This window comes from Hemitrygon akajei, chromosome 5 (assembly GCF_048418815.1).
Source record: "Hemitrygon akajei chromosome 5, sHemAka1.3, whole genome shotgun sequence".
NCBI classification, from domain to species: Eukaryota; Metazoa; Chordata; class Chondrichthyes; order Myliobatiformes; family Dasyatidae; genus Hemitrygon; species Hemitrygon akajei.
The window spans coordinates 28,010,711-28,022,996 of record NC_133128.1 but is presented as its reverse complement, the minus strand read 5'-3'; the positions used below and the strand labels follow the sequence as shown (position 1 = coordinate 28,022,996).

The window sequence follows — 12,286 nt, the reverse complement described above, 5'->3', positions numbered from 1 at the left end:
TCTCAAGGGATTGAGTCTTTTCAATTTCTTGTCCCAGAACACTGCAGATATTCAAAACTGAATTGAATAGTTCTTTTTTAATCAGTAAGGGTATCAAGGATTATGAGATTAGGGAGGGGAAAGTAGAATTAAGGCAAGCCAGATTGGTGGAAAAGGCTTGACAAGTAGAACAGCCCACTCCTATTTCTATTAACGTCTTACTAAAGGGAATAATCGTGGATAGCTTTGGTGCTTTAGAACAGAACTGTTGTTTCTCAGCTACTGAAATTTCAGTAGGCTTCTGAGTTTTGCACGCTGAGTGACACTGGCATTAGTACTTCACTGCTACCCTCTATCTGATGTCACTAGTGAGGCCCGTTCTATTCAGCAGAATAGTCTTGTTGATCCGCTGCTAGGGCAGAGTTGATTTGATTAAATTATGTTTTAAGTATTTATAACCATTTTGTGCAGTTTAAATTAACTTTTATTTTTAAGTTTTTAATTATTTAATTCAATTTTAATGATTTTTAAATGCCTCCTTATTTTGTCACTTGCCTACCATTTCATTACCAATGGTACTGTGTTCTTTGGAATTTAAATAAATAAGGGGTGATCTTACTGATACATGTAAAATGCTAAGGCAGCATAAAGGAGTAGCTTTAGAGATATTTGCACTGGTGGAAGAGTCTCAAATTAGGGGAAATAGTTTCAATGTAAAGGCCTGGTCATTTAAAACAAGCTACATAGAAATTGCTTCTCATGGAGCATAGAGAGTTTATGGTATTCTTACCCCGTGAGTTATGGAGGCCAGCTCATTTGATGAATTTAAGTGGATGTAGATAAGTTTTTGGAAGATTGAGAGTGTTAGGGCTATGGGGATCTGGCATTGAGGAAAAGTTGAAGCCTAGGATATATCAGCCATGATCATATTGAATGTGAGTCAAGCTAGAAGGATGAAGTGGTCATCTTCTCCTTGTGTTTTTGACATCTTGTTACTTGACTAGAGGGTGTGAAGAGAAAGTGATTATGTGCTTTCTGCATCTTGACCTGGTGAGTGTAGGTGTGCCGGGATTACATTCAACAGTTCTTGGCTGTGTCTGCTAGTATCTACCCTTTTGTTCGCAATTTTTATGAAATATTCTTTATCCACATTAATTATAAAACTTTAAAATGCTAATAAATAGAAAGCACTGGAGATTTTTACTGTCCCTATGACATTTAAACTTTATTACAGTAAGAATCAGTGCTTTATTTTGTTCTCCTGTTTTGCAATTCCCTTGACTTTGTGTCAATGGAGTTTAGTATCTGTTACAAAAAGAAATATATATGAAATTCCATCAGAATGTGTAAATCTAAGATTGAAGGTCATCATAAATCAGTAAGGATATCTTTTTATAGATCTGACGAGCAATGAGGCATCTTCATTTTAACATCATAATTATACGGTTAAAATTATATGATCTTAGAACCAAAACTATCCCTACATAAATAGCCCACATCACCATCTGGCTGGATGTTAAATAAAAATGTGTTGCGTTGTTTCAGATGATGTATCATTGCTTCACAACTAGTAGTGACCTTGAAGTGTGAAGGAAATCACATTTGTCTGACACAAATCTGTCAGTGAAAATCGTTATAATTTTAGATGTATTTGACCTTGCAAGATTAATGAAAGTAATGACAGTTTTACAACTGTCCATTTCAAAGGTATAATCTCTCCAGGAAGCACTAGCTTTTTTTGTAATCTGGAAGGTATTAATGACAGTTTAAAAAGTACAAGAGGCTCATTGTGATGTTTTTCTATGTCAATTAATGTGAGGGACTCCTCCCCCTCACAGCACAGACTCTAACCCACCGAGAACAGAAAATGGTCTCAATATAAAATTCCTCAGCAAGTTCAATTCTGGGAGCAAATTTAACAAAATTTTTAAAAATGTCAGTTAGTCTAATTAGTTGACCTCAGCTCTAGACAAAAATTAATCAGAGGTTCAAAGATGCTCTAGAAATTTACAAGGCAAATATTAGATTGCAATAGCAAGGAAATTACTACATTGCTGACTTCCACAAGAGGTGTTAAATCTGTTCCAATGATTTTTCAATGGGCAATAAATATCCCATAGAACTGCCAGAGGGAAAGAAACAGTTAACCTAATGTTCAATCCCAAATGCTTCTTTTGATAGCTTAATTGCTTTTCATCTGTTTTTCATAGAGTAAGCGCTAAATGCAGCTGTATAGCAACAATTGTACTTGAGTAAATTACTTTGAGGTGTATCATAAATTCTAAAAATAAGTTTCATTCATATTTTTGACTGTATGCTGTATTATTCATCGAAGTTTAAGAAGCTGTGCAGAATAAAAAAGGATATTGTGCCAATTGCTTTGTCCATGCATTTTGAAGAATTATCATAGAGCTCAGAAGTTGGACTTTCAACCAATTTGGTCCATATCGAATAAAATGCCCATCTAAGCTAGTCCCACTTATTCATGCTTTTCTCACCTCAAACCTTTCCTACCCCATGTAGTTGCCAGATGTTATAAATATTGTTAATGTACCTATCTCAATCACTTCCTCTGGCAGCTCAAAGTCAAAGATGATAGTTAATCGTCAAAGTCTTGCATAAAAAAAATTGATCCAAGGAACAGAAAATGCTTACATTTGACATCTAGAATCAGAATTAGCAACCAACAAAATAGTGTAACTAACTTTCATTGATGTCTGAATTGCACATGAAGACAGAATGTTCAGCTTCACATGAAAATTTGTTGTATATAGATTCTGCAACTATCATGGAAACTTGCACAATCACTTGGTATTATGAAAGTCAGGCATTCTATCAAGCTGCTTATAATTCATCAAAATCTTCAATGTAACCAGGGGTTCGCAACTTTTTTTAATCCCATGGACCCCTACCATTAACTGAGGAGTCCATGGACCCCAGGTTGAGAACTCCAGAATGTAATAAAGGCTCGGGTACCATTACAGGAGCAATAATGTGAAACAGATGCAGCAGATTTAAAGTAATAACAAAAAGTGCTGGAAATATTCTGTAAATTAAGTAGTATTCTCAGTTTAAGAAGCAGAGCTGTTGATAATTGCTTAAAAATTAAGATAAAATGGTTTCGTCATTCAATTTTGTTTCATAGGTTCCTTTAAGGAAGATTGACTGGAATATGATAGAACTCTTCAGTGAGATGAGATAAGTGAAATAGTACAGACTAGAATTGTAACAAAAGAAACCATAAGGTATGAGAAATGAGTCAGGTATGATAGAATGGGAAGCTTCAGTAAAAGGCATAACAGTGCCTTAATCAAAATATTTAAGGATGAAAGCTGATCTACAGCTGTTGCTACCATCCTGCTTGGTAATGAAAATACAAAAGAGAAAGCAAATTAACCAAGGCAAGCAGAATAAGAACAACATTAAGTCCAACAGGAAGTCATGTAAAATTACCAAAGTTGCAAACGTAAGTATCATGGACTGAATTATTTTCATATTCTATTTTACTTTTTCAATATTTTGGTGTGTCCCCCCAACACCTTAGACTTACGGTTCTTTTTGACAATATTATAGATAATATTATAAACCTTTCATTTTACCGAATACACTCTAACTTCACAGCTAGACCTGCTGGGTTATTGTACTGTAAAATGATAAATATTTATTGTAAACTATTAATCATTTAAATATACTGCATCAAAGCCAATTGCTTCTCATCACTTTGTTAGTTTTATTTAAATTTACAACTGTTTTTACATTGAACCAAATCCCTTCCAATCGCTATATAAAATTCTTAACATTGAATAGTCGATTTTTAAAGTGTGTTAATGGGAGATTATTAATCGATGTGTAATACTTAAAATAGCCTATTCTATAGTTGATTCCATCACAAAATAAGAATTAGAAAACCATCTTAAACACTTCTTGAATTTGTCCTTCACACTGTTACTGCTAATTTGTATATGTATTTAAATGTATATATTGTATTTATATGTATTTAAATTCTCTGTGATCATAGTATTATCCTTGTTACATCTACATCTGCTTTCCTGATATATACATTGCACTACACATTCACTATTTGGGGGCCTACAGCAATTCCTACCAATATTCTTGATATTTCAAAGGTACATTTAATGTCAGAGTAATATATACATGCTGAAATGCTTTTTCTTCACAACCATCCATGAAAAACAGAGGCATGCCCCCAAAGAATAAATAACAGTTAAATGTTAGAACCCCAAAGTCCCCCCCAGCTTCCCTCCCTCCCATGCGTAAGCGGCAGCAAGCAACAATCCCCCCTACCCCCACTGGCAAAAAAAATGCATCGGCACCCGTCACCGAGCACTCAAGCATGAGTAAAGTAACAGCAAAGACACAGACTTGCAGAACTCCAAAGACTACTCGTTCACCCAGTATTCGACATACCACAGGCTCTCTGTCTCCTCTCCCCCTAATAACTGAGAAAGAGGTGTCTCTGTTTCACAGCGAGAGGAGAGACATAACAAACAACTCGCTGGTTTTCAATGTTAGAAGTCTGTTGCGCCACTTTTTCCGAGCTCTGTGCCCAAAGATCTCGGGTCTGTGGGCAGACAGCCTTAGATCTTCCATCTCCCACAACACACTGATCTCCTGCCCGGTCACTGACCTCTGATTCCACCGCACCCCCGTCTTCAGAGCCTTGAAATCTCAGACCTCTGAAGGTGAGCGAAGCTCTTAGGCTGCGCCCTTGGCATGCCAAATAACAGCCAGTAGTGAAACCCCGAGAGTGGATCCCATTCCCATAAAGAACCGTAGTCAGCATGTAACTCCAGGTCAGGGTCTTCAAAAGAACCCTGAAAGAGATATTAAAGATGGAAATAGAGCTGTTCCCAAAGATGCAAGCAAAGGAGTCGCTGTTAGGCGCCATTAATTCTCCTAAGTAATATTTTGTACTTCTATCTATAACTCAGCAACACTCAAACCAATTCTACTTGTTGATTTCTGGAAATAATACCTTTTCTAACTTTTTTTATGATGGTTAACTCTCCTGTCCTGTTTTGCCTATGACTTTTTGACTTCAAAGTACAGACTACAAGAAAATGGAAAGCTGGGTTGATTAGGACTAGTTTGCCTGGCTTTGTGCATGAGAGATCACGCCTGACAAACCTGATTGAGTTTTTTGATGCAATGACCATGACAGCTGAGAGCAGGGCAGTAGAAGTGGTTTATATGGACTTCAGTAAGGCCTTTGATAGGGTTCCACATTTTAATTTTTTTAATGATACAGCACAAAAACAGATCCTTCTGACCCACTTTGCAAGATTTACAAAGCTACTGCCACAGCTATAGGGAGATGTTGGACTGGCTAAAACTTTATAGAGATAGACTTAGACTGAGAGGTGATCTTGTTGAGGTGAACACACTTGGTCTTTTTCCCAGAGTTAGGGAACTACAGGGCACAGATTTAAGTTGAGAAAAAGATTTAGAAGGAACATGAGTGTCAACTATTTTACACAAAAAGGTGGTATCTATGTGGAGTGAGCTGCCAGAGCAAATGATTGAGACAGACAATAACAACTTTTAAAGGACAGTTTGACAAGTACATGGATTGGAAAGTTTTAGAAGGTTGAGGGTCAAATGCTGGCAAATGGGACTAGCTTGGATGGGACATCTTAGTCAGCATGAACCAGTTGGGCTGAAGGGCCAGTTTCTGTGCTGTGTAGCTATGACTCTTGTACCTTTACAGCCATATCTCCAGAATGGCTATTAAATCATATCTCTTTATCTCTGGTGCCTCCCAATAATCTGTCAATCCAGTTACAATTGCTGTATCCATTTGCATTTAATTAAAGAGCCTTCAGTTTTCTTTTTTTTGTGTGTTCACTGTGGATCTCAGGGCTTTCAGTCACCTCCCACAGATTGCACCTACTAAATTTTCATCTGCTCACTGAAACCAGATTTAGTTAGAATCTTCAATAAATTATAATTGGAAGTGAGCATCTTTAAGATGGAAAACGAAAACTACACTCATTGGCAAGATTATATCAGATTAACCAAAAATAAATGAGGTATTTTTAAACACTGCAGTAATTTCTTTCTGCCCTTACCTCACCATAAGCCCTTACTCATCCTAGTCTACTTCCTGCAGACACTGAACTGAGCAGACTCTTCATATTGTGCTGAAGAAAGCTGTGCATTAGCAGAATCCAAACATATTTTCAGGTTCCACAAATTCTGTGTCAGCTGGCAGTAACTTCAGTAAATCTCTTCCAGTTTGTCACCTAATTATCGGGGAGATTGGAAGGCTCCCTGCTTGCTCAAGTAACTTGCTTAAAGCTAGACACTAAAGTTTAAGAAAATCTGACAGTAAAATAATATTAAGCAAAAAAGGTGATATCAACTAACTCATCAAACTTCTCTCATTTGCAGTGTTTACTATCAAGAAATGTCATTATAGAAACCTCGAGAAAGATTACATCGTGTAGGTCTTGCTAATAGCAGTACACCAGTGATTAGGAGAAGGCTGCTTTGTTCTGGATGCGGGCAAGCTTCTTCAGTGTTGTTAGAAATGTAGTTTTCTAGCTAAGTGGAAGACATTCCATTACAGTCCTAAATTTTGCTTTTAAGATGAGGAAAAGATGGAAATCAAGAATCAATTCACCTACAGTGTACATTTAGTATGGTAATGCCACTTTTAAAACACATCTCACTTGGCTCTTTATTTGTTTCTTATTACTACCAGATATTTATAGTTTTCAGATTTTTGATACTGTTTTAAATTGTTGAACTGGTTGTAATCTTTACATTTAAGTTTGTGTGTGAGCTTAGCAGAGACCAATCACTTTTCTATCATTCCTTAAAGAATTTTTTTAAAACTGCCAATGAATACCTGATTCACTTGGACAACTAATGTGTATTTTAGCAGATGTAGCACAAATTATATCTAAAATTATTATTTTGAAATTGTTGCATGATCATGCGCACCCATAAAGAAGAGTTCAGTCCTTTGGAAACACTTAAATTCATAGAAATGAGCACAATACATCTTAAGAATAGCAATTACTGTTTGATAGACATTGTGCAACATAATTAAGCGGCCATAACTTGGGGATAGGCCATTTGTGCAGGTGGTAAGGATGTTACGTCCCAGCTCCAGTGACTCAGGTTCAATCTTCCAGCGCTGTCTGTGTGGAGTTTGCATTTTCTAACAGTCTGAATTGATGTAAAAAGAGTGATACTCAACATAGGTTTGTTGGGCCAAAGTTGGTTTGATTTCAGTCATATTAATGAAGGTTGTCAAAGCATAATCAGTGAAAATTATTTGCTCTATACTTGTGGTATACTACTCCTGATACTAGATGCCAAAACGTAAATGTGTTCCATTCCTTAGAACAAGATTCTTACAGAATACTTTAACATCTCTTCAAAGCACTTTAAACAGTTACTGTGCTGTATGAATCTATGATTCTAATATAGCTTTTTGGTCCCTGCTTCTACTGTGCATTCTACTGTGAGCATTAGGAACTATTTATAGCATTGCATTGGGAAGATTCTATTTTGTCACAGAATGCGCCACCTGGCCATTTATTTCCTTTCTTCCCACCACCTAAGGTCCCAAACAATCCAATCTGATGAGATGAATCCATTGTTTTAACCCATCTTTTGCTTTATTTCCTCTTTATTCTGGTCATGAAATCAAACAGCCAAAAGTTCAGTGAAGAGAGATTGGGTTATTTCTAGAAATCCCAGGCATCCACTAATGTCGTGCTACTCAGTGACACCATGTCGCCAATACACAGTTCACTGCACAGTGTGAAATCAAGATTAGTTCAAGGAAAAGTCACATGCAAGAAAAAATCAATTGTCAATTTTCTCTCCTCTAACTTAGAAGCAGCCTTGTCTTTTTAAATGAAAGTGTCTATTTGAAAAATGATTATATAGTCAAATGATTTTGTGATATTTTGAGACTAGTGAATTATGCAATGTCTGAACTGAGTTCTTTACAGCAAATAATCAAAAGACCTATGATTATGAGGTAATCATCAGTTTGACAGATGGTTATCTTGTCCTTTGTTTTCTGTGTATTAATGGAGGAGTGTTAGTATTGTGAAATATGTTTTGGCATCTGTACTTCTAGAGTAAGTATTAAATTAACTGGCTTGATTCTACCACAACCTGACCTTCAGTAAGGGTGCTGCAAGTACTGGAAATCTGAAATTTAAGAAAAATGTAAAATATAATCAGCAAATCATACTCAATAAACCATGCTTTTCCCTTTGTCTTCTGCAAGTGTGCTCTTTACTTGCCTTGCACCACTAATAAATAGTTCTCTCAGTTTAAATTATTACAAGGTAAAGACTTTTTCATGCTTCTAGTAACTTAATGATCCTCTGTTCAGAAGTGCTGTCACTGTACTTCATTATCCTATCTTCAAAGAAATGTGTTTCTGTTGTTATCTTGATAATGGAATGAGCAAGAAGTGATCAGAAAAGCTAGAACAAAATAATTAGAACGGTTTGACAAGAGCCAAGAGTTAGAAATAGCAATGCTTGGTTGTTGGTAAGTAGGGTTAATGCCTGACTTTCAAGAGCACTTGTGAGTTATGTTCCGGCTGGACTTAGTCCTTAAACTGCTGGAGAACAGTGCGGAAAGATCAGGTGCTGTTTTCTCCCAGTAGGGATTAGTTTTTAGTTCCAAGTGCTCCTGCCACGTTTTGTCACCCTGCAACCTTATCCTTCAATCTCTTTGAATTATGGAGGACAGCATGTGTAGAAGTGTCTCTCTCCAGCAGCATTCATCATGATCATCGTGACTCCAGTATTTCTACTATTTTTTAATGTTTCTTAATTGTACATATGATTTTTTTTGTATGTTCTATCGCTGAGCAGCAGTGAACCATCTGATTGGCCTATCAGAGTTCTCTTTGGGAACTAGTTGACTTGATCAGCATTTCTGATCTGGCTATTGTTCACGATTGCACTTAATAAAAAAAAACACAATCTGCAAGACGTTGTATAGTTCATTATGCAAAACAGAAGCTTGTTATTGTGTACATAAGACTGATAATCTTTCCCGTTACTTGTTTAAACAATAAATGCTTAACAAAGTGATGGTTTAGAGGATTAACTTGCTCAAGCATTAGCTCCGAATGAAGGCTTTCTTCCTTCATATCCTCCTTGTAAGTCATCCTAATAGCATAATTAGGCCAGTGTGATTAACCTATCAGATTACCATCTCTGTCACAAAGAAATTACTTGACTACAAGTACCCATTGTCAGTTGTATTTTTGCACTGAGCTCCACAGTGAAGAAAATCAATCTGTTTATCAGTTTTCCATAACTACTTCTGTGTACCACAAAGAAGAGATGCATGTTGTCAAACTGACAAGGATGTGTATGAAAGCATATAACGTTCCAGTAGTAACTATACACAATTCAAACGCTTCATTGGCTTTAAGCTGTTTAGTCCAGTGGTGAAATTAGATCAAAACATGAGTATTTTGTAATTTTTTTCCTTATCTCATCAAATGGTGTTATCAATAGTTGCAGCTCTGGAGGTTTAATTGCTGAGTGTCTTTTTCTGCAAGTACTTCATGATAGGCAAGTACTTCTGTGTATCAGAGCACATTTTGATGTGTTTGGTCTTCAACTAAAGCCTTCCCAATAATTGCTCTTTTACTATTAAGAGTAGAGCAAGGAAATCTTCCTTTGTTAAATGAAAATCAGATGCTGTAAATCTAAAACAGAAAATGCTCAACTCAGCAAGTCATTCGGCAAACATGAGGAAATCTGCAGATGCTGGAAATTCAAACAACACACACTAAATGCTGGTGGAACACAGCAGGCCAGGCAGCATCTATAGGGAGAAGCGCTGTCGACGTTTCGGGCCGAGACGAAGTCCTGACGAAGGGTCTCGGCCCGAAATGTCGACAGCACTTCTCCCTATAGATGCTGCCTGGCCTGCTGTGTTCCACCAGCATTTTGTGTGTGAAGTCATTCGGCATCAAGGATGGAGATGTTAATGATTCAGGTTGAAGTTCAAACAAAGGTTCTTCAACCTAGTAAGTTATCTCACTTTCCACAGATGTTGCCTGACCTGCTGAGTATTTTCAGCATTTTTCTATTTGTACTCCATATTTATCATCAGCACTACCAGCATTCTTCTCCATTCAAAATCCAGCAGTTGGTCATTAATTTAGTAGACATTTTGTGCATATGATTGCAAAGTGTGCCTAGATAATTCTCCATCATTTTACATAATTCTTTGTTTATGAGGTCCTATAGAATATTTCATCATCTTTGATGTCAGCTAAATGAAAATCTTTGTTTATTTTTGTAGAAAGTGTGGTCAACTGCTACATGTTCGTGGATGTTAACGCTTTTGGAATAACTGTGGCGTCTCTTAGCAGTTATGATCCTAAAATTAGAGCTGCTGCTTATCACATCCTGAGCAATTACCGCACGCATATCGAGGCTGTTCGTTTTAAGGGGAGGCGGCAAGTAAGTGGAATGCAATTTGCAACAAATCTTTACTAGCATGTGGAATATCCCCAGATATGTACATTCAGCCCATTGAATTGGTCTAGATTTATATTTTCAAGCAATAATCGATCTTCAAAGTTCAGGAGTAAACTGCTTGTTCACTTCAATATTTAATTTTTAAAACGGAATGCTTGTTCTAGATTTTAAGAAGTCCCAGTACAAACTAATTTAGACACTTTCTGCAAATCATGTGCAAAATTTTTTTTGAGCAAAAAAAGAAAAACTGTTAAATGACACTTTAAAATCTCACTTCAAAGGTCTCTAATAAAAATGAGAGATTTTTGCCTGTTTGTGCAAAATTGCAATCAACAGATTAAAAAAAACTTGGAGAATTATAGCTATTTGTCATTTGCCTGCTTCTGAAATAGTGTAACCTTTTAATTTACTTTGAGTTGGATGACTGAGCCAATGGTCAGTCAAAAATACACTCGGTGGCCACTTCATTAAGTACACCTGTATACCTGCTTGTTAATTCAAATATCTAATCAGCCAATCATGTGTCAGCAACTCAATGGATAAAATACTGCAGACTTGGTCAAGAAGTTCAGTTGTTGTTCAGACCAAACATCAGAATTGAAAAGAAATGTGATCTAAGAGACTAACTGTTGAGTGATTGTTGGTTGCAAATGAGGTGGGTTGAATATTTCAGAAACTGATTCAGCTTCTGGGATTTTCACACACAAGAGGTTACAGAGAATGGTGCAAAAAAACAAAAAAAAACACCCAGTGATCATCAGTTATGTGGGAGGGTAAAAACACCTTTGTAATGAGAGATTTCAGAGTAGTTCAAGCTGACAGAAAGCCGACAGTAACTCAAATAATCACATGATACCGAAAAGCTTCAACAAATCAAAGCTTGAAGTGCATGGGCTACAGCAGCAGAATGCACAGTGGGTTTCACTCCTGTACCTAATAAAATGGCTACTTGTGTATATTTGACACGTCTTTTATACAACTACCTTGCAATCCTCCTTAGAAAGAGCAGAAAGGTTTAACTCTCTATGGCACGGTGCATCATTATCACCATGGCAAAACACCCAATCACAGTGGTTAACCAGCGATACTACTCCGAAGTTATAAACTCTTTAAATTTTCCAATATTCAACTCTAGCAGAAAACATATTCAATCCATAGCACAAATCTGACTGTTACTGTTGATACCTTGGGATCTTACACTGTAAAGTAATATTATTTGCTTTCATGTTGATATTATCATTTTTAGTCTGATTCAGATCCTTTTAGCAGTATTTTATTTTGGGGTTTAAATAGGGGTCTCTAAATTTATTCCTGATTTTATTTGAACCTGTCACACAACCTTGGTGCAGGCAGAGGTAAAGTATGAAACTAGTTTTGAAAGACAGAAACGTTAGAGTGCTTAATCGGGAAGAAAAGGTCATGGTCCAACTTGTTTGCTGTCTGTTATCTACTTTGCCCTTCAGCAACAATGGTGTTGTTGACTTAAAAGATTAATCTCATTTAAGTCATTTATGGCAGAAATGAAGCTGGAAGAAAATATCAGTTAGTTCCTCCCAAACATTTATATGCAACCAAAAATTTTTCCGCTACTGTTTTCCTGTTCCCTGAAACAAAACTGCCTCATTTCCTTTTGAATGAATTTTTTTTTTAATCTTTTTATTAATTTTAAACAAACATAAATGAAACATGAATACAGAGAGTTTGAGAGTACATAATTAATAGTTTAAAGTATAAATACAAATAGATGATAATCCATATATAATAACCTCCCAAACTCATAGTAATTACGAAAAATGGAGTAAATAAGA

The 12,286-nt window shown here is 36.3% G+C and overlaps 1 protein-coding gene across 1 annotated transcript in view; it reads left to right on the top strand.

Annotated features, from left to right (window-relative positions):
- The window catches only part of urb1 (URB1 ribosome biogenesis homolog), a 99,365-nt gene that overhangs the window by 63,722 nt on the left and 23,357 nt on the right, over positions 1-12,286 (top strand). Inside the window, exon 31 of the mRNA XM_073045092.1 lies at positions 10,300-10,460. Coding sequence (XP_072901193.1) covers positions 10,300-10,460 — 161 coding nt within the window. The remainder of the gene's footprint in view (positions 1-10,299; positions 10,461-12,286) is intronic.